Here is a 21,882-nt window from a genome sequence, read left to right as displayed (position 1 = left end):
GAGAAAAAGAATGAATCAAAATCACATGATATTGTTCTCTTATGAGTAGATCTCTCCTCCACCAAAATTAATCAGAGGGTTGGTTCTCGATCTTGATATGTTCCTGGAATTCCTTTGAATTTGCTAAAAGAAGGATTTCATAGAAGGATTTCATGGGTTTTGGGTTGAAAGATCGAGTAATAACTATATCATAATATTCAATGAATATAATTTAAGGAAATTTCAAATCAGATTGTTTTGAATTTACTTTTGTATTAATTGTAGGCCATGTATAAAAATTATTATTTTTACTTAATTGTTTTAGGTAAATTATAAAACTATATGACAATGTAAGGAAATTTCTGAAAAAAAAAAAACAATTTAATTGAATGTTATATTTGGGGAAGGTAAGAAGAGTTTTTTTTTTTTTTTTTTTTCATTTTTCTAACTTTGTCTTTATTTGTCTTTTCATATGACTTGACAAAATCTATTAATAATTGAAAAAAATTAGAGGTCCAAATATCAAATTTGGAGGTCCAACTAGAACCACCCTATTCTGATTCATTCATTTCGTTGGAAAGAAAAAGCCAAATAAACTTTTGGCCCTCTTACTTGGTTTGTGGAGTTGAATCGATTTAGTGAGGGGTCCATGTAACATTTGTTTGTTTTCCCTAAATTGTACTTACCAAAACGGTAAAGAATTCGCCTAATACTATTTGGTCTAGTGATATAAATATCCTCATTTAAGTGAGAGGTTGTGAGTTCGACTCACAAATGACTAGTTGTTGATATAATAAAAAAAATAAAAAATAAAAAAGGGTAAATAATTCTCTTCTTATTCTCAATCCTTTAATCCGCTAACCAGATGAGGGACACAGCATATGAATGAAATCAAACCAAATATGAAATCGGTACTTCAAGGACCTGCATGTCTGAGGTAGCTGTAATCTGACAATATATATACTATGTACTTACGTAGTTTGTAAACATGAGAACTCGTTAAGATGCAAAGTTCAGAATAGTCGTTAAGCTAAGATGTGTTCGAGCCCATATAACTGGGCTTAACAACATATATGTGGCATCTTTGAGCTGAAGTTTAGAAACTCATGTTTCTTTGCCATTATATAGAAAACTGAAGAATTTACAACTCCTTGATGTTTCTTACAATTCACAAGCATTATTGAAATCCACCACAAGAAGCAATAAAACTTCATTCGTTTAATCAAACCTCAAGGCAAAAGATTGAAGTCTGCAATCTGCATATACAAATATCGTATTCCAATTGGTACTACTAGCTTCTATATATGAACAAACCAAAACCCTTCAAGCCATGGATCCCATTTTGTACATTGTTTTATGCACAAAGAAAAAGGGGTATAAAAGAAAAGAGTAGATCCTCCAAACCAGACAATGTCACCCAAAAGGCAATACCCAAAAAAATTTGTCACCTTGTTCTGAAAAAAAAAATGTCACCCTCACCCAAAAGCCAAAAGAAAAGGAGTGTATCTATGTAGTTGTAATGTAAGCGTACATGAACACCACAACTTTGTATAGTAAGCAGAGGAAGACTGCAATGAAAACTTGATCAGCAATCGAAACTGTCTTGGAATTTTTTCTGAAATTAGACGAAAATGGAACTTTGAGTTGCAAGGACAAAGAGGCTTGGCTTCTGCTTATGTCAGGCACAATGATCATTTCCCATGAAACACATTTAAATCCCTGCAAAGCTCCAAAATGAAAACAAAATAAGCAAAACAATTTTGAGCATAATGAAAACATGCAGTAGAGCTAGGGCTACACCATTAGTTACCTCTAGCTGCTTTCCGACTGTAACAACAAGCGTTTCAGGGCCCGCATCAAAAGACAATGGACCTCGCTCTGATTGAATGTAGAACTGAGAATGTTCAAGCGGAAGGTGGATGCAAAAACCATGATCATCACACTCACGATCACAGTCGATCTCATTCAGTGAATTCCTGTGGTTTTGCTCCATTGTATTATCATTGTATCTGTATAGCCTAAAAACCCAATCTTTCTCTTCACTTCTTCTCACAAATTCCGCTTTCTCATTTTTATAAAAAACTTCACTCACTTGTTCTGCAATCGCTTCAATTTTACTCGCAACCTTATCCATATTGTTACTGCAAAAGAGAAGAAAAACCAATGTAAAGTTAGGAAAAGTCTTTAGGACATTCAATGGTAGACTAGACCTTCTGGACGAGAGCCCCCTCCCTTCTTGTAGTGGTAGACTAGCTCATTTTAATCTACCACTACAAGTGTTTGCCTACCATTACATCAAGCGGTGTATCATTGATGTATCAATACGTTAATGCAATAATCCCATACATAAGAGTTTCGGACTATACCAAAAATTCTCATATCGTTGGTCTGATTTGCTCTTTTGATCTCGAACCCAAGCAATCTCCTCACGATCACCAACGCGCTCAACGAAACTTCTAGATTGATGATCGGCATTTCCAAAAACGGATTCGGCTTCTTGAACCACGGACCTTAACTCATCGGTTGATATTCCATGACCGATGATCCGAAACGCTCCGAGTTGCTTGGCCGAGACGAGGAGGCTGGAGATGGAGTCGGCTGAGAGGGATCGGAAGTCGACGTCAGCGGGGATCTGGTGACGTGGGCCGGTGCCGGAGAGGTGGGGAGGCGGCAATGCGATGAGCTCGGGGATCTTGAGGCAGTTGTCGAGGAAATGCGTGAAGGTTTCGGAGGCTGCGGAGCGGGAGCCTTTAGCGGTTGGGATAGGAGAAGGGGGTGGCACCGCTGTGGTTAATCGGCTTCTGTGGTGCATGATAGCCACGGCGGCGTAGAGTATAAGGGAAATGTAGAATCGGAGTGGTGGTGAGGTTGATCGGTAGTTGCTGGTGAATATGAAAGGGTGGCTTTGCGTGCAAGATAGAGTTGTTTGAGTTGTGCTTAGGGTGTAAGGGGTCCCCATGGGCCACGGCGGCGTGGCGGTTGGTGAGTCGAGTTCTGATCTGTCATTAGAAGTTGAGGCAGGCCACTACTTAAAACCTGTTACTGTTGAGTGATGGCCCAAACACACTACCACTGTTCCTTCGGGTTCGGCTCGTTTTTAAAAATGACTAAATACTTGTTACTCCTCATACTTTTGCATGAAAAACAGTTTAGTCCAAAATTTTAAAATTAAACAGTTTAATCCTTATTTTTTTTAATTCTCACACAACAGGTCCTAAAATGACTATTATACCCCTCACTTTTTATTTTTTATTTTTTCTGCCTCTCTCTATATATATATATATATACAGATCCTATCCAGAGCGGAGCTCCGCTTTGAAAATTAACGTGTGAAGTTTGAGTTGTGGGTCACTTTTCGGTCGCACATCCACATCTCGACCGTTCAGTTTTTAGGCACTAGTGTATAGATCGTCTCTGCAAATTTTCAGCTAAAATGATGATCGTTAAGGCATTGATAACTGCCTTAAAGCTAGTACGGTTCAGGTTGACAGATTCAGTCCGTCCATTGGTTTAAGCGAGTTAGATACCTTAACGATCATCAATTTGGCTGAAAATTTGCAGAGATGATCTATACACTAGTACCTAAAAACTGAACGGTCGAGATGTGGATATGCGACCGAAAAGTGACCCAAAACTCGAACTTCACACGTTAATTTCAAAGCGGAGCTCCGCTCTGGATAGGATCTGTATATATATATATATATGTGTGTGTGTGTATGTATGTATCTATATATATGTATGTGTGTGTGTGTGTGTATATATATATATATATATATATATATATATAGAGAGAGAGAGAGAGAGAGAGAGAGAGAGTAAGGGGTATAATAGTCATTTTAGGACCTGTTGTGTTAGAATTAGAAAGAATAAGGACTAAATTATTTAATTTAAAAAATTTAGACTAAACTGTTTTTCATGCAAAAGTATGAGGAGTAACGAGTATTTAATCATTTTAAAAATAACAAGTTAAATTCGTACAAAAGATTAGATTAGTTAAAAGAACATGGCATGCTAAACTCCTAAAGTATCATGCTTTACTAAGCAACATGGTAAATTTAAATAGAAAATGAGATTTGCATGGCTTGACACGTTGAGATGTGTTATAGAGACACTCGTAAAAAAGGAAAAACTCAAGCCTAGCTGCACACACGCAAGAGAGAGGAAAACTCTAGCTCACGAAAACCCTACTTCGGACTGCATGGAGAATGTTGATGAGATGGCCGTGCGCCTGGCTGCATCCCTGGGACTAGCGGATACATTCTGGCCGGTGGATCTGCGACCTACTCGTGGTGAAAGATTACGTCACTCTCAAACGTACCTTGTTGGGAAAATTTTGACAGCCAGAGCATTCAACAAAAGATCTTTTATGGGGATGTTTTGGCGAACATATATAGCGGTCCTTTAATCGCTATACCATCCAAGAGCATGAAGATCGATTCCTCTTTACCTTTTCGGACCCAACTGATTGTAACCGGATCCTCCGGGGTGGTTCGTGGGGTTTTGACAGAGCCCCGATGATTTTGGCACCATATGATGGGGTTGGTGCAATCAAAGATGTACCACTTACCACCCTCGCTTTCTAGATAAAGGTGCGTGGATTACCGCCAGATTTTCACACTGATCATTGCCTTTGAAGGATTGGCAGTGCAATGGGTCGTTATGTTAAAAAGGACACCATAGAGTTTGATGCAGGAAGAATTCGAATCCGAGTTGCACTGGACCTGCTGCAACCTATCATCTTTCGACGCTACTTTACTGTTGATGATGGTGTTGTGGTGGATTTGGATTTCTTTTTTTAGAATCTCTATGGTGGATGCAGGGATTGTGGCCTAATCACTCATGTCGATTTGTCGTGTTCTGGAACTCCATTGCCTACAGAGCTGTAAACTGATACTCCCTCAGCACGCCAAAATCTAGAGAGTGCCCTGAATCAGGTGGATGTAGTACCGCATGTTGGGCCGATGTTGGTATTTGGGGCACAAAGTACCTCCCAAGTCGGGTTGGACAGGTTTATGCTGGCTGCCAAGCCTAAGGTGAGGAAGGAGATACGCCGGCGGCCTTCTGTTAGTAGTGGAGAAGGTAGCTCTGGGGTGCAGACAGACTCAAATGCTGATGACTAGCTTGGACTGTGGCAGTGAGCCAAAGTCTGCTGGCTTGGGTAAGAGGGCAGGTGGAGTAGACAGTTCAACAGAACTTGCACCAAATCATGTAGTGAACTCTTCTAGTTGTGGAATGCGTCGTAAGCGTGTAAAGGAGGATGAAATTTCTCTAAAGAAAATGTGATTGAGCTTAACAGTTGGAAGAACAAACCTGGATGCTATGACCATGGGTTTGTGCAACGTGAAATCGGTCAAGAAGGTGTATAAGAAGAGAGGTAGGCCGAAAGGTACAAAAAACAAGGTCAAGGAGCTCAAGGTTGTTCAAGCTTCTCCTATGAAAAAGCCCCCATCAAAGAAGAGCAAGTCTCTAAGAAAAGAGGAGAAGTTGGTGAATGGTTTGCCGGAATTCACCCCAGTTGAGGTTGTTAATGGTCCTAACCCGTCAAAGGGGAAGGAACCTATAGTTGCTTAATAGGTGTTCCTAGTTTTGATTGTCTATGCTAGTAAGAATGTCTCTATGAGTCTTGTGGAAGTGCTTAGATTTAGCATACCACAATTGCGTGATCGACGTATAAGGTTAGGTAGAATAGATTGCCTGTAAGGCGAGATGTTTTTATGTGGCATAGACTACTCTGAGCAGAAATGTATTATTGGAGTAGTCTTCTGTACTATTTTTGATCTATGAACTGGAACATACTATTGGTATGCTCCCTTTTTATCAAAAAAAAAAAAAATAGAGACACTCGTGGAATGCAATAACATACTAACATGTTAAATTTTATTATCATTTGGTATATAAAATTTGGTAAATAATTTTGGTGTCCCAGGCATTTTCCTTAATAAAATGTGTTTCATCATTCAATGAACATGATTTTTAAAATGTGTTGCAATTGACAGAACACCATAATCTCAAATAAATTTCTTTCTCACTTTCAAATATTATAAAAAATATTTAGTACCGTGATTTTTGAATATCTTTAGTTTGAGAATTGTTTAAACATCATTTGAGGGTGGGAAATTTTGATGAGAACATACGTTTTTGACGACAAATTGTATATTGTCCATAATTTTAGGTAAAAATCATGGTTTTGGGATAATTTTTTATTTTTTTTGGAACATAAATTATAGTTTGTTTATTATTTTTAAACTTTTCTTTTTTCACCTTGAGAGAACCCAAGTAAGAGGCTATTAGAAATCATAAGAATACTCAAGAAAGCGTCTCCGAGCTTCTCAGAGCGACTTTGGTTTCGAAACCTAGGTTTCGACTGGCGGCGACGTTCTTTCTTCAGGCAAGGCGGGGTCCGTGGAGCGTTGAGGTTAGGCGGCGGCGCGGAGCGGATCCTCAGCGTCGATCGTGGGTTGCGGCGAGAGGTTTCTGAATTGGAGGCCTCTCTGACCGTGTTTTTTCTGGGTTCGATCCAGCCCGTGAGCGTCCTACGGTGTCGGCGTGGAGACGGTGGCTTGCGGACGACTTCGATCTCCCTGGTTTCGGCTGTTGTCAGGTGCTCGAATTTGGCAGAGCTACATCTTTGTGTCACCGGAGGCATCAACGAGTCGCCGGCTACTGTGCAGGTGCTCGGATTGCAGAGTGTGGGTCTGTGATCTCTGCAGTGATTTGATTTGGCTGGTGGTTTTAGCTTTAGGTTGCACCGCTAGGCGAGGAAGGGGTGCACAGCTTGGGTAGTCAACGGTCTCTGCTCGGAGTTTCTGCCGGATCTGATGGTGCGGTGGACCGGGCGACCACCGGAGGGGCGGAACACGGCAGCAGCAGCCTGGCCAATACGGGCTAGGGTTGTTGTCCTTGTTGCTCGAGTTTGGGCCTGGGCTCTTGGGCTTGGGTCTAACCTTGGGCTGATGGGCTCCATGCTGTGGGCCAGTAGGGAGGGTGTCTTGCCACCCTCATTTGTCACTTAGTGCTGAAGATGGGCCTGGCCTGAGATGTGGACTTTCTTGGGCTTTCAGGTCGACTTATGGTCCAGGACCAATCGTTTCGGATCATAACTTCTGCTGGAGTTGGTAATTATCTGGAACAAGATTGGCGTTCAAGCGGCTTATGGATAAGGAGTTGCTCCTATTTGTTGGCTAGGAAGTGGCTTTCTATTGGTACCACAATTGCGTGATTGGCTAATGGGAGGTTAGAATATGATTTTGCCCTAGAAGACTTTGGAGTTTCTTTGTCTATAAGTTCGCTAATTATAGCGAGCTTATCAGTGACTTGTAATGAGTTTGCTTTGCTTAGATTAGGGTTCCGGATTTTCTTGTCGGCTATCTTTCTGTAAGTGTAGCTAGACTCTAGCCATTGGCTGAATGCCGGGCTATTGATTCTAATGATATCAATTTCCATTCAAAAAAAAAAAAGTAAGAGGCTATTAGAGCGCATACCATGACTAATTAGATGTCATTTTACATACCAATGACTAATCAGATGTCATTTTACATACAGTATCAATACATCAAGTGCACTATTAATTCTCAATAACACACATCTTTCCAATTTTCTTCTAATTTTTTTTATCATATAAATTATCCATACTCTTTCACTGTTTGGAAAAAATGTCTTTGAAAAATGCAAAGGTCTGTTAATAGGCTCAGTTAACACCCCCCGCGTATAACCCAAAACTAGAATCACCCTCACTAGAGTCATTAGTTTCAGCATATTGAAATCTAGCATAAGAGGTAGCAGAGAGTTGTACACAAAGGAGAAGTCCATTCTGCAGAATTATATATGCAGGCTCATACTTCTCTAGCTAGCACTTGAACTTGACCAAAGAGCAAAAGATATGCAATTATGCATTGCGTAACAATCAAATCCGCTGCTCAAACCAGAGGCTAGCAGCGTAGTCCGGATTTGTTATTTTCATGAACCTTAAAGTCTTCTCAAGGCTCAAAATTTGTACAAGCATTACTTACACACCTATACATGTTGAAGTACTAGTTGAGAGTCTCAAGAAACTTGTCCATTGCACCCTCGCTTCTCATCATCTTTGGAGGACTAGCTCTAGCTTCAGAGGAAATTAGCTCCCATTTCCTGGTGCTTGAAATCCTATGTTCTCAACAGCTCCAACGGTATTGCACAAACGCCTCTTGGTTATCTCCTCCACCAGTGACCGGTGCAACAATTGGCTACGCACGTCAACAAGTGACCGAATCCTTGGTAGTTTCCATTTCCCCTGATTATGGTGACAACGATGATGATGATGGTGATGATGATGATTCAGTTCATGATAAGCGCTCCCAATGTCTACCTGTGGATCACAACGTTTGTAATGATTTGTAGTCGTGCTCTCCAAAGGACAAAACCTCGTAGATTTTTTAGTCTTTCCAAAGCAGGAGGAGGGTTCTCTTCCTGGACTAATTAAGTCATGGTCATCTTCATTGCCTGAGTAGTAATTCATGTTGGAGTAGTTGCAAGAGTTCAAAGAACTTTGAGAACTTGCATCATCATTGGTAAACAGATCACCTGCATTACAACAGACCAAAACAAATGAACTTTAAGCAAGTTAATTTGAAGTAAAAATCAAAGGCATTTACATGATTTACAGTATCTGAAAACTTGAACATACCGTGAAGCCAATCTTGGTCATTAGTCATGTTCTTCGCACTATGACATTGGGCCATCAAAGCCGGGAGAGAATTTTGGGAGGAAGAACATGAGGAGAAAGAGTAGAAGGGATGGTGGGTAACATCACCGTCACAGTCTTCATCATCTTCATAGCTAAAGCTTAGCTGATCAGAATGATAATCTTGGGGAGAGCCCCATTTGTTATAACTTGGAACTAGAGAAGATATCTCTTTTTCTATCATCACAGCAATCTCGGATGGTTCCCAGTCACTAATTTCCAATTCTTTCACCATCTCCACTGCTACATCAATTGCGGTGTCGTTCACAATGTCAAAGGGGAAGTATATATTCCTGGCATCACCTGTAAAGAAACCAATTATATGACTATGCAAGAAATAGTGACTTTGTAACTTTGTCATCCATGTATGAAATAAATGTCAGACGTCCGAAAGAAAAAAAAAATGTATGAAAGAAATGGATCGGTGGAGTACCGTCTTGGTTGTCAGAAATCCGAACTTTGAGATAAATAGCGTCGTCCTCGGGATTCCTTGACCCTGTAATGATCATCTTAGTGCTTCTTTTTGAATTAGACCCCAAAGCCAAGACTGGCTCCTTCATCACTTCAGTACTTTCATCAGGGGCTATCTTTTGAATTGGGATTGATATTGAGATGGGCATTGGCTTAGGCTCTCCATCATCAGATGCTAGAAATGGATCGAGCAAGAGCTCATGCGCTGGCAACCTTTTCGAGACATCCACCAAACACTTACCTACAAATCTCTGCGCCTCCAAATCTTCAATCTTGTAATATGCCTTTGGTAGTTTTCCCTGCAAGTAAGAGCCAGCTGTATTATGTAACAAAATGAAGCATCACATGCATTATTCATATTATTGAAGACCAAGTATACTTACGGAAGTGACTTTCTTGTAAATTTGAGCAGGATTAGAGCACTCGCTATACGGATATTCTGAAGTAAGCATCTCTAGCACACACATGCCAAAGGCATATATGTCTACTAGCTCATTGTATTCCTCCTCGTATAACTCAGGTGCCATAAATTCTGGTGTACCTGAATATACAAGTGCATAAAAATTAAGTGAAAATTAAAGACATCAGATGGATTCCTTTAATCCAATCCAAATTACTGTGTACTCTCAGAGAGTTAGAAGTTACCTATGACACTATGTGCTTGTTTCGACCCACGGAGAATAGCTGCCAAACCCAAATCACCAATCTTGACTTGTCCAAGATGGCCATTAACAAAGATGTTGTCACACTTGACGTCCCTGTGAATAACAGGTGGATCAAGTCTGTGCAGATAAGCCAGACCACGCAAGATTTGGCGTGCCCAGTTTTTCACTGCTCCAATGTTCACTCGTTGGTACTTTTGCCTGTACCTGTTTCAAGTTACAAACGAAGTCAGTTAACTTATTTTAACTCCTCTGGGATATTAATTAGCAGCTATGAGTTTTGTAGTTAATTACTCTCTGAGGGTGCCAGAGGTGAACATTTCAGTGATGAAGTTGAAGGTTCTTCGATCAACATCAATCCAAGACGTGTAGTAATGAATGATCGAATCATGATTGAGGTTCTTGAGGAGGTGAACTTCGGAGTAGAGCCTCTGAAGTTCTTCTGGTGAACCAAAGACATTGTTAAGCTTGACTTGGTTCCAAGCCACCTCCATTCCAAGGACCTGATCGAATGCCTTATAAACTGTCTTCATGGCTCCTTTGCCAAGCATTTCCCTGAACTGCTTAGTAGAAAATTAAGAACAAAAGTCTCTTATTAGTACTGATCAGACTTATCTTTACAATGGAGTTAATACTTTTAAGTTTACAAGGAAGAAATGCATTCATTCCACTTACCACATTCTACAACTTATTAAACTTAATCTGGAACTTGAAGTGTGAATTGACATTTAACACGTAGACAGAATGATTTTGAATCTTCTACAGAACTTAGTTTTGTTATATTTGGCACTCATGTTATTGGATCTAGCCCATGTCAGCAAATACACTCTTAAACATTTTTCTTCATTATTACAAGGGTAAAAGTAATGGAGGAAGGAAAAGTAGTAGCTTTTCTTTAGTTTCTTAATTACTCAACAAGTATGGAAATTATCTGGACATCAATAACAACCTTTGCATAAAGAGATGCTTATTAAAACCGCTGTATATGAATAGTTAGTGTCTTTTTTAACCATTAATCGGCAGGACAAGGTTAGGGTAGTTGCACACTTGCACCATCCAATTAGACGATTAGTCTAATTAAAAAAATACAAGTGAATTTTGGATAAAACAAACAAAACTATTCATGTTCATGTTTATCATCTTTAATCAAATTAAGACCACTTCACACATGACAGTTGACCAGCAACAGAAAATGAAATAACCTCTTTAGCCTTCCAAGTAATTCACTACTTTCAAATGCATTTGTGATTCATTTAAGCATCTTTCACTGAGTTTATGGTATCCGAAGATGGGGTAATTACTATTTTCCTTTGCATGCAAATACGTACCACTTTTTCTTTGATCTATTTCTTCAAGAACCTATAACTTTATGGAATAGAATATATAATTAGTATGTTCACAAACAAACCAAGCAAGCATACGATAAATGATAAGCACCGAAAGTTATATCACAGATCAGATCGATATACATAAACAAGAGAAACTTACACGTCCATAGCGACCAGATGGATCTGTTTCAACGTATTCAGGCTGCTGCTTAGCTCCAACAGTGCACCTTCCTATCCTGGTCTTGTTGTTCATGGTTGAAAAATCAAAAAGCAAGCGCACTTTTTTGTTTGAGTATATATCAACACCTATATATATATCTTAGCTATAGACTTAAAAATCTAAGTACACTACTTCTATGGTATTGAAATGCAAGATTTTGAGGTGGGTGGGCGGGTGCTACGAAATCCGAGGCTTTCCCTCATGGTTTTCATAAGAAAATACCCCAAAGAGCAGCCAGAAAAGCCTAGAGTAATCAACACTGAGCATGATCCAGGCCATTTCCACAACTCCCCTCGAAAACTCGTAGTTCGTCTTGGCAACCATTTGTATATATCTCAAAGATGAAAGACTTGTACAAAAGCAAAATACTTGACAGAGACTAATTAAGATTTGCAATGGTGGAAACTGTTGTGAGGTGGGTGGTGGTGGTGGACTGGTGGTGGTGGTGGTAGGGAAGAGAGAATATTTTTTGTCAACTAATGAAAATGCTTTTGTGGAGGAGGATTGGTTTCCGAAAAAAAAGCTTTTAGAATATGAAATGATCATATGAAGGACTAGTAGAACTTTGGCATGAAACAAGGCCGAGTCTAAACTTGAAGAACCTGTGGATACGCTTTGATAGTACCATTTGTGGATCTAAGAGCAACCCTGATTAGATTTCAAGGAGTCAGATAAGAGTAATTTGAAAGAAAAAGATGAGATTTGATGAGTTTGAGAGAGACTATCTAGTTTGGAAAGATGCGGGTGGCCTGCAAATTGTGCAAAAAACAAGCTTGGTGGTGGTGGTGGAAATGGGATGGTGCTTATTATAAAACAGAATAGGCAGGACTTTTTTTTTTTTTCTTTTGATATATTTGTAATGATTTTTTGTTTTGGGGTCCCCATATAATGGAGCTGGTGGGATTTGAAGGAGTCCAAACTCAAATACACTATGTAATTACTGGCGGTGGTTTTGTGCGGGTTATATTAATTGCCTAAGATCCAACGAGTCAGTGATATTTGGGGAGGTGGACTAAGTTCTCATTATGTGATGGGAACTAGACGGTGTAACTGAGCAAGCTTAGCTGAATCCAGAAGAGGGTCCAGAACTCAGATATCAGGTCTTCAACTCGAAACTTTAATTAGCACATATCTTTATCTGGTTGTTGTAGAGTAATTAAATGACTATAAGATTTTTAAAATAAGTGTAGAGGTTGTCTATGGTATTGGGAGTTTTATCATACACTTATTTTGAAAATCTTATAGTCATTTAATTGTTATATGTAAAAGCGGATTTTATAATGAATCGTCTATGTATTTAATAACAGCTAGCTAGATTCATCTCCTCAGGAACTGCCAGTGGGGTTAAATCCTAATAAAAACCATGTGGCTAGAGAGCTCACCAACTAAGAAAGCCTCGAGCCGTTTTTTTTATCTGATCAGGTTCTAAGTGCTTCTTTGACAAATATACAATCTTTCATTTTCAGGTTTTCCATTTTCTTAAGGATTCATGAACATCTCTCAAAAGAGTCAGATCAACTATTTTATTCTTATCCTCTCTCTGTATATACAGGTGTACGCTCTAATTATGATTATAGTAAATTTGTTGACATCATAAGTTTGTCCCATATGTGATTAATCTACAAAGTGTTTAAGTTGACCTCACTATTATATTAGTGATTACTCATCTGTATTTTAGTGTTCTGTTATTATCATAATTCATTTGAGGAATAAACGACTAATGTATCATGTGGTGATACAGCTTCCCCAATTTGTGAACAAAGTGTGTGTGGCTCAATTAGCATTAGATATAGTTATAATAATGAAACTTGCATAAGATAATCAAGGTATGAAAGCTGTGTTTTGTTGGGTGTATAAAATGCAATGTTATCCACGATATAACTGGGACATGCAGGCATGGTTAATGTTCATTATGTTTGGCACAAGCAAAAAGAATGTTTGCCACATTATCAGACCTAATACTCTGTGATGGGGCATATTCGAAATTTCGAACTTGGGGGGAACTCATGTATAATTGTCGAAAAGAAAAACTCTAAACCCTAATTCCGAAAGATCCAGATAGTATGATCTAAGGAGATCTCAGAGTCTTTATTTTCTCATTATCTTGTTTAAGATTGCATGAATCAAGGATTTGACCTCTAATTAAAAACAAAATAGTTAGGATAGAACCACTATACATGTCATCGACTTGATTATTGGACCTGTTATTTAGTTGTTCGGTGAACAATAATTGAAAGTAGTCGGCATCTATAGGTTCTGGGTTCAATACCAAGGACCAACATCAGCAATCTTGTTCATTTAGGGGGAGTATAAACATCAGCAAAATGCCTGATGAAACTCAGAAATGGGTCCAAAGATTCTTTGCATATGGGTCTGCAGCAAGTAATCAAGAAGAATATCCATTTCATCAATTTATTTCCAGCCAATTCTGTGCTTACTGCATTAATCGACTTCATCTGCCCATGTTTTACTGTTGCCGCATCACCCTAAACAACTTTTAGTCCCACACTTTGAGCATAACAGCTGGAAAAGTGAGGATACTTTTAAGTTCCAACTCCGTCAAGCGAATCAATCGTGATTTTATGTGAATGCTCGTTTGTGAGTTGCGTAACGCCAAGATATTTCAGGACCAAGTCCAACAAGTGGAACTTCAAAAAACAGTGATAGGATAGGCTCCTAGCGGAGCGAAACGGCAGATTTGAAAGAAATGATGCCCCCTGCATCGCATGTAGGTGAAAAATCTTTCGAGGGGCATATGGGGGAAGCATGTTTTGAGGGAGAAGATCGCCGGGACCAATGAAAGTTTTTCACTTCAGTTATAGCAAAGTGCACTTTCAGCAACAGTATTGAAATGAGTAAATTTAGAGCTTGCCAAGAAAAACGTTCCTGAATATATAAGTTATATCAGACATCACCAACAACATTATCTCTGTGTTTCTACAATTACCCACAGGGGTAATGGTGACAACAAAACCTGGGGAGCGGATTAACCAAGCAACCTATACATAAACTACACTCGGTGCAAAGGGCACCCGATAAAGATTTTAAAAAAGGCGTTAAAAGATTAGTTGAGAATGTACAACTGGCTTCCAACAGACAGAATATCTAACTCCATATGTAAAGCTTTCATAAAAAGTTGTGGCCCAGAGCCATATAAGCAGTATGTTAGCAATTACTGTAACACTCTTTCATACTACCATCCATATAAAGAGATCATCAATCGCACTTTTGTCAGGCTGATAACGGTGGGAAATCATCTTCATCTTTCAAACGGTATGACTGCACAGAAATCCTACATTATACAGAAACAATGAATACTTGAACAGAGTCATATCTGAGTTTGCTAGAAGTAGATAAAAAACTTGAAAAGCCAATGAATTTGCCATACCTATCTTGATCTGTACCCAATTCCGAGTTTGTTGAGGCTTGGCCAACACTGGAATTTTGACTGGATGATGATCCCGAGTTTGTTTGCCTGCCACTGGGAGTTGCCTCTAATGGCACATGCTCAACTGACCCAAATTCTACAATTCGATCAGAAGGATGTATTGACCCATTGGCATTGGGATATGCTTTCATTCGAGGGGAGTTGGTGGGGCTATCTGGAGAACCAAACTTTCCCCCACCTTTTTGAAGAGGCATTTGGGCTTGTGATAGCTCACGACTGTTTCTGTCAGGAAAATTATTTTCTGGAGGTGGTATCATGGCATGGCCATTGTTACGAGGAGCCCTCACTGGTGCTTGATTTCTTCCCCTTGTTGTCATGGGCCTATCTCTGTAATGGTTCTGCAAAATTTTGTGCACCAAAGCACTTAGATGAGAAGGCCCACCAACTGAAACAATTATCAGGGAAGAGAAACTGCAAACTAACACCAGGTTGACCAGAAAACCTAACCAAAGTAAATTCAGATTTCAAAACCATAAGGGTTAGAATGAGTATATACCGTATTGGGAAAGTATGTTCCAGTTCCTCGTGGTTTTGGCATCTCCTCCATACCAAACCCAGCACCATTAGGTAGCATTGGTGGGTTCAAATGGTAAAATGCTTGTCTAGGGACAACACCATTGGGACTCATTGGTGAAAATGCAGTCTGTCTGAGCTGCACAGACTGTCGACTTACATCCCATGACTTACTTCTCTGGTACTGTGAGGGCATTGGAGGCTGCACGGGATGATGGACTGCATTGAGCTCGTATGCATAGCATGAACGGCCATAACGTAGGTTATGTAAGTGACTATCATATTCCCCACTGAGATCAGACAAAGGGTTAGAAGTTTCAGGACTTCCAGTAGTGCTAATTGGCATCCGATAACCAGAATAACTAGGATAAAAGTCTTCAGATGAACCCACAATGGAATGCAAGCGTGAAAGTTGGTGCTTTTGTCCAACAGGAGCCAAAGACTCCTGATTACAAGCTGATTGATTCTCATCCTGGTTACCAACCCCATTCTCAGCTGATCCAAAGCTTTCTGGCAGTTCGTGATCTTCATCTCCATTACTAACGTTCCCATTTCCCATTGATGAGTGAGAGAAATAAAGATGAGGTGCAAGTTGTGTTTTACACAAAGGAAACATACTCATCTCACCTTTGGACGGGGATGGTTTCTGAGCATCATTTGAAATTGTAAGGTCATGAAATCTGGAGGTAGCTAGGTCTTTTGCATCCCCAACTAGGCGGCACTCTGAAACAGCAATTCCGTTTGAGGAACCCTCTATTTCCGGAAACATTGTTGGGGATACTAACTCTGCATCACTTTTGGATGGACCATTTGTAACTTGACCAGGTACATTAATATTTGTATCTCCACCATCCCAAGATCCCTCATGATTTAACCCAGAATCCCCAACCAAGCCAGTTGAATAAGCAGATTCAGATTCATAAACTGCTTTATCTTCTTGCAACTCTGAACCCAATGCAGAACCAAACCCATCATATCTGGATAATGGAATAGGATCTTGGACATCCGGCCTCTGTCCACTTCCATGCCTGTCCAATGTGTTTGAGAAGAACTTTCTAATCTCATCATCAATGTTCTCTTCTGGCTGGGAAAGGATGCGCCCTAGTTTTCGAGCACCATATGTGAAAGCGCTCCTTATTCGGTAAAAGTTTCCTGTATATAGGAATGCAGGTTATAGTAGTCAACAGAACATGTGACCGCCAGGAGAGAAATAAGGAAAAGCCAATATTTCTCAACTGCAACATCACAAGGCTTGAAGAACCATTTCTGATAACTAAGTTGAAAAGTAAATATAATAGAGGGAGGATTCCTATTTGTTTTACATACTAGTTCAACAACTTCAACATATCATTCCCAGTAAATAACAAAACCAAAGAGGACTATAGAGAAATGAAGTTCACCTTTACTCACACTTCTGCCAAGGTTGTTATTTTCTTTAAGTGGATCAACTATATTAAGATGCTTTGGCTGGAAAGTTCTATAATTTGTCTCATATCCCCTTGAAGGAACTGAGAACCTATCCACACAACTCCTGAGAAATTCACTACTGAGCAATAGATCACCCCCACCATTATCTGGCATCTCAGCTGCAAATATGACCATAAGAATCGCAATCAAACACCTATACCTATATAGAATGGCATAAATGCAAATAGATGCTGCTCACCCAAGAGTTCAGGAAGTGAGGATATGCGAACTGGACCATTCAAGCTGATACAATAGTTGTCCCAATCAAATTTACTGAAGTAGTCCAAGAATTTATACAGGACCTATTAACATTGAAAATGTGTTAGATTTACACCATGGACATGTGGCAAATACTAGTGTTAAATCCTTCAAGCACTCACCGCTAGAGGACCATTCAGAGATGTATGGAATAGATGGAAGATAAAAAGAACTAAGGTCTCCAAACCATATGTAGATATCAAACCGTGATGGGCACCAAGAATTCGACTCTCATAATAGCACCAAGCCTTAATCAGTATGATACTACGTTTAAAGAGATGATCTTTGCCAATGAGGCGATCAACCTGTATGGTACAGCACCAGGAAGATGATCAAGAAAAAAAAGAAAACAGAAAATTCCAAAGTCACAAACGAGCAAGAGAACCAAAGTCCAATATTTTTGCTTGCTGTAATAGACTTGAAAAAAAAAAAAAAAAAAAAAAAAATTGCATCTGATAAACCAGAGCTTCCCAGGAAAGTTCCTTTACATGAACCAAATCTGGTGACTCATTCAATCATATGTAGCAAAACTGGACTAATACAACTCAGCTTTAGTGGAAGACTACCTGCTCAAGAAAGCATAACGTACATAGCCCTCCTAACTGATTGAAGGATATATCAACCACAATATTTTGCACAAGGCACTTTACAAGCTTAACCTGCCGCCAGAAAACACAATATTCTTTACTGAGGACAACTAAAATTAAGTAAATCGGAATAGAAACAAAGAATAATCTCATAAACACACATGCATTTCCTAAAGGTTTACAGGAAAAGCAATTAAAGGACATACTAGCGGTGAAACAGAAATTTTTAATGGACATGATGGTGCTACCATGAATACTAAGTGATACTGATAATCAATTGTTTAGTAGTTAAAATCCATGTAGTTAAGTCAGTAGGTTTGAAGATAACAAATTATATGAAATAGAAAATGCAAGAACAAATTTACACCTCTCAAAATATTGTATTTGCAGGGGCTTTATTTGTATGCAGCAGATGTGAAATTATGTCAAAAGATTGTTGAATCACATACAGTTGTGATAACATAACAGCTAAAATGGATGCCGTGAAGCAGTATGATTGCTCCATCAGAATACCCACATAAAAGAACACTGACACCAAGCAAAAAAAAAACTCTGATCAGCTCTCAACTCACTCGTTTAAACCAATTAATGTCCTTATTCTACTACAGTAAATTCTAAACATATCCCCTCCTTACTCCATACTCCACTCACATAACAACCAATTAACATATTCTCTTAGCTAGATACCATTTGGGTACACTAGAGAAAAGCCAGGCAAGGAATAATAAGCCAGCAAACATGGTCTCGCTATAAGGTTTGCCTATGTAAGAAATTTCACGTTTCATCCATCCTCTCTTGTCTCTACATTGTTAATTGGTCCATTCTCACAACATCCCTAATAGAAAGTCTCAATTAAATATGTACGAGCTTTATGACATTTCATGCAAGGGGATCAGGGATTATACGAGGGCCTCACTGTTTGATCCGTGTTGTGTGCATCTAGACGGTGCACACAAACTATAAATATGAACCAAAGGGTGCCTCACTGTTTGATCCGTGTTGTGTGCATCTAGACGGTGCACACAAACTATAAATATGAACCAAAGGGTGCAAGTCAAAGCGAGTAAGAGCAGACTGTTTTTTCTTTTTCCCTTTTCTTTTGTTTATGGTTTCTTCCTGCAATAATAACCAAAATTCTTTAAGCACCATTAATGTGAATAGTTTCCCCCAGGGTATTCCCGTCGATTTTGGGAAGAAAAGATTTATTCATGGATAAACTTAAATAAAACTACATAGCAAAAATAAAATTGACTGGTGCGTTTAAGCAAATAAACAAATGAGATCACTTTCACAACCAATGATATCTAATATGACACAGGGTAAAACCTACAAACCTCAGCCCGAATTAACTGCACATCCTTCACCATAAACTCAGCAGCCATATTGTGATCTTCCCTTTCAAGAACAGCACAGACATCATTGGCCAGTGACTCCTCAATATTTAGACCACCAAAAGCAGTCAGATCAATATCTCCATCCGGCAGATACGTCTTCAGAGGTACTGATCCAAACGGGAACACCTGAAACCATAATGTGGAATGAGAACAAAACTCAAATAATCTGATCAGAACAAACCTACAAGCACACTAATCTCTCAAACAGACACTATCCAAACCCGATACCCCAAGTTGGTTGCGTAATCATACAGTCACTCTATCAATTCAATTCACAGTAAAAACGTAACTACATGTAACTCCATGAGCTGCAAACTAATTGCGATTCAAATCAACTGTATCATTACAGACTCAAAATCAAAGTCCAAGCTTTCGGCAGGTATAGCCAAAATTCAAGGCACATTTTCATCACCACACGAAAAACGAGCTCTTCAATTCACAGAAAAAAAAAAAAAAAAAAAACATAGGGTTTTTCACTAAATTCAAGTTGAAATTGAGGATATAAGGCAATGGTGTGTATAGGTATATGAATGCTGACCTCGCAACCAATACAACCTCCAATGAGCCTCTGGACGTAATCAATGACGGCCTTCCTTCTCCGCTCGGAGACGTGAGTAGGCTGGACCTGAGCTATAACCCCCTGCGTCGCCTCCTCCGCTCTCCGCCAGTACTCGGCGGAAACGCCCCCCCTCTGATTGGTTGAAATTGAAAACACGGACGAGGAAGACGAGGTCGGCCTCTCCTCCAAAACGGCGCCGTTTGGCTCAGGCGACCGAGGCCTAAGATCGCCCATCAAAGTTTTACAATTTCTCGGACAAAAAAAAAAAAAAAAAAAAACAGGAATTTCCCTCACGCGGCGGCAGCCGGCCGAACAGGCATTTACGACGGCGAGGAATCGAGTTCGGAGACGGCGGAATGGGGCTTTGATCTCCGGCGATCAGAGGTTGGGCGGTTTGGCACTAAACGGCGGGGTGATTGGAATGAAACGTCTTCGGATTTCCGGGTGGAAGATGCAGTGGTTTTTTTTCTTTTCTTTTTTTGTTTTGTTTTGGTTCTGAAAAAAAATCCCAAACTGCTTACTAAGTGGGTTGTCGATTTTATGTTAGTATTAATATTTTCGGATTCCTATATTTTCTTTTTTCTTTTCTTTTCTTTTCTTTTTTGTGCCTATAAAACAAGAAAACGCATCTGTCGTTGTTGTGTTTTTCTTTCGTTCCCACCTTACCTAGCCCTCTTTTGTTTTTCTTACACTCTGTTAATTTTACTTCCCATGTTATCGCACCTTGGTTCAAATTTGGGTTCGAAACCACTATGACAGTATAACTGGTAGCAAGGGAGAAGTTCGATTTGTAGAATCTGACTAGTTGAACGTGAGAGACGGCGGTGGAAGAGAGATGAACAACGACCAAAATAGAATGAGGAAATTTAGGATAGTAATTTGATAGAGAGATTGCGGATTGAATTTTGCTAATTTAAAATCAATGTATTGGTCTAAGTTGGTTGATTTTACTTTGCTATCTGGATTAGAAGTTTTATATGCACATCCATTTTTACTAGATACACACCCCTAGTTTTTGTTTTTCTATATTCTTCTTTAAACTACCTCTTCTACCCTTTTTTAATTAGGAAAAATTTATTTACACATATCTAATTACTTGATACTGAAAACCTGATACTATTATATGACCTTCCATATACGGTCATCACTCACTTCATGTTCTTCTAGTTTCAAAGAAGGTGAGAACACAAAGGTTATGGAGTGAGGCTAAAGGAGCAAATATACAATTGACTTTCACAACTATAATCAAATTATCATACAAACACAATTAATAGAGTGAGGAATTGAGGAGGACTTGTTGTTGTCAGCATTTGTTTAATAATCTATCAAACATATTAATCCAATTGTTGTATTATTCTCTGTTTATGTATGGTTCAAAATCAATCTAGAGATGTATATATGAAGATTGAAACCAAAAGATGGACTCTATTCCATTCAATTTCATTCAACAACGTGAACAACTGGCAGCATCAAAGGTGGCTAGTATGGTAGAGGTGATGCGAGGACGAGGTGGACAGTGATCGATTTAATTAATGAATTGATGTGGTGCTTTTAATTGTTTTAAAAGATGGAGTTTAAAAGGAAAATTGGATAAAAACATAAGTAAATACATATGTGTAAATAAAAGTTTCCTAATAAGAAAGAAGGCAGAAGAGGAAGTTAAGGAATATGATGGGAAAAAAAAAAATTATGGGTGTGTATCTAGCAAATAGGGATGTGCTAATTAAGTTGGTTGATACATCCATGTATTGGTGTATATAAAACTTCTCTAGAGATAAAGAAAGAAAAAAAAAACATGCCAAACTATATATGTATCACTTTTATGGTTACAAATTTGCACCCATATATTATGTGAGGAATGTTAGATACCTTCCTCTTTTACCTTTCCCTTTCAACCTTTCACACTCAACAAATTACATATGGATTCCACTACCACTTTAAACTCAATATTTATTACATTACATAACTAATTCTATTTTTTTCATGTTGCCATTCTAATAAATGTCTTACATTTTTTTTTCTTTCTATATTTTACTTTGACTTTGTATGATGTTTAATTTATTTTGTATTTCTTTTTTCTTAATTAATTTGGCATTTTTTTAATTGTTATTTTGAGAATCTGGGTTGTGGTTTTTTTTTCTTTCCGGGTTCATCTAGGTCAAACTTCCCCACACCTATCTTCCCTTTCTCTCAAATCTTTCCTTATTTCTTTCTATTTCTCTAGCATCCATTCTGAAATCCATTCCCCTTTTTTAATCTTCGTCCAATCAAATCTTT

The 21,882-nt window shown here is 38.9% G+C and overlaps 3 protein-coding genes across 3 annotated transcripts; all 3 read right to left on the bottom strand.

The window, feature by feature from the left end:
- Nucleotides 1-1,069: 1,069 nt before the first annotated feature.
- On the bottom strand, nucleotides 1,070-2,904 carry LOC133722029 (uncharacterized). The gene is made up of 3 exons (XM_062148826.1): nucleotides 2,346-2,904; nucleotides 1,790-2,120; nucleotides 1,070-1,698 (listed from the first exon to the last, which is right to left on the bottom strand). Exons 1-3 carry the CDS (start codon nucleotides 2,789-2,791, stop codon nucleotides 1,486-1,488), a joined length of 990 nt encoding a protein of 329 aa, XP_062004810.1. The 5' UTR covers nucleotides 2,792-2,904; the 3' UTR covers nucleotides 1,070-1,485.
- A 4,934-nt stretch (nucleotides 2,905-7,838) lies between these two features.
- On the bottom strand, nucleotides 7,839-12,162 carry LOC133721472 (probable serine/threonine-protein kinase WNK5). The gene is made up of 7 exons (XM_062148094.1): nucleotides 11,320-12,162; nucleotides 10,126-10,391; nucleotides 9,815-10,038; nucleotides 9,553-9,710; nucleotides 9,132-9,468; nucleotides 8,642-9,001; nucleotides 7,839-8,538 (listed from the first exon to the last, which is right to left on the bottom strand). Exons 1-7 carry the CDS (start codon nucleotides 11,410-11,412, stop codon nucleotides 8,093-8,095), a joined length of 1,884 nt encoding a protein of 627 aa, XP_062004078.1. The 5' UTR covers nucleotides 11,413-12,162; the 3' UTR covers nucleotides 7,839-8,092.
- Nucleotides 12,163-14,239: 2,077 nt separating this feature from the next.
- LOC133721471 (uncharacterized) lies at nucleotides 14,240-20,125 on the bottom strand. Its single transcript, XM_062148093.1, has 9 exons — nucleotides 19,585-20,125; nucleotides 18,987-19,172; nucleotides 17,632-17,724; nucleotides 17,188-17,370; nucleotides 17,007-17,109; nucleotides 16,741-16,926; nucleotides 15,324-16,492; nucleotides 14,768-15,165; nucleotides 14,240-14,671 (listed from the first exon to the last, which is right to left on the bottom strand). Exons 1-9 carry the CDS (start codon nucleotides 19,837-19,839, stop codon nucleotides 14,611-14,613), a joined length of 2,634 nt encoding a protein of 877 aa, XP_062004077.1. The 5' UTR covers nucleotides 19,840-20,125; the 3' UTR covers nucleotides 14,240-14,610.
- Nucleotides 20,126-21,882: the final 1,757 nt, after the last annotated feature.

This window comes from Rosa rugosa, chromosome 7 (genome assembly GCF_958449725.1).
Source record: "Rosa rugosa chromosome 7, drRosRugo1.1, whole genome shotgun sequence".
Lineage (NCBI taxonomy): Eukaryota > Viridiplantae > Streptophyta > Magnoliopsida > Rosales > Rosaceae > Rosa > Rosa rugosa.
Note: the sequence above shows the minus strand (reverse complement) of the source record. Positions and strands in the feature narration are given on the sequence as shown.

Coding starts and splice junctions, on each gene's coding strand:
- LOC133721472 (XM_062148094.1), bottom strand. CDS start 11,412: ATGAACAACAAGACCAGGATAGGAAGGTGCACTGTTGGAGCTAAGCAG. Junction 10,392..11,319: donor CATCTGGTCGCTATGGACGT/GTAAGTTTCTCT, acceptor TCTACTAAGCAG/TTCAGGGAAATGCTTGGCAA. Junction 10,039..10,125: donor ACCTCTGGCACCCTCAGAGA/GTAATTAACTAC, acceptor AACTTGAAACAG/GTACAGGCAAAAGTACCAAC.
- LOC133722029 (XM_062148826.1), bottom strand. CDS start 2,791: ATGCACCACAGAAGCCGATTAACCACAGCGGTGCCACCCCCTTCTCCT. Junction 2,121..2,345: donor CAACGATATGAGAATTTTTG/GTATAGTCCGAA, acceptor TCTCTTTTGCAG/TAACAATATGGATAAGGTTG. Junction 1,699..1,789: donor CAGTCGGAAAGCAGCTAGAG/GTAACTAATGGT, acceptor GGAGCTTTGCAG/GGATTTAAATGTGTTTCATG.
- LOC133721471 (XM_062148093.1), bottom strand. CDS start 19,839: ATGGGCGATCTTAGGCCTCGGTCGCCTGAGCCAAACGGCGCCGTTTTG. Junction 17,725..18,986: donor TGCAGTTAATTCGGGCTGAG/GTTTGTAGGTTT, acceptor TTCTGGCGGCAG/GTTAAGCTTGTAAAGTGCCT. Junction 16,493..16,740: donor TGGCAGAAGTGTGAGTAAAG/GTGAACTTCATT, acceptor TCCTATATACAG/GAAACTTTTACCGAATAAGG.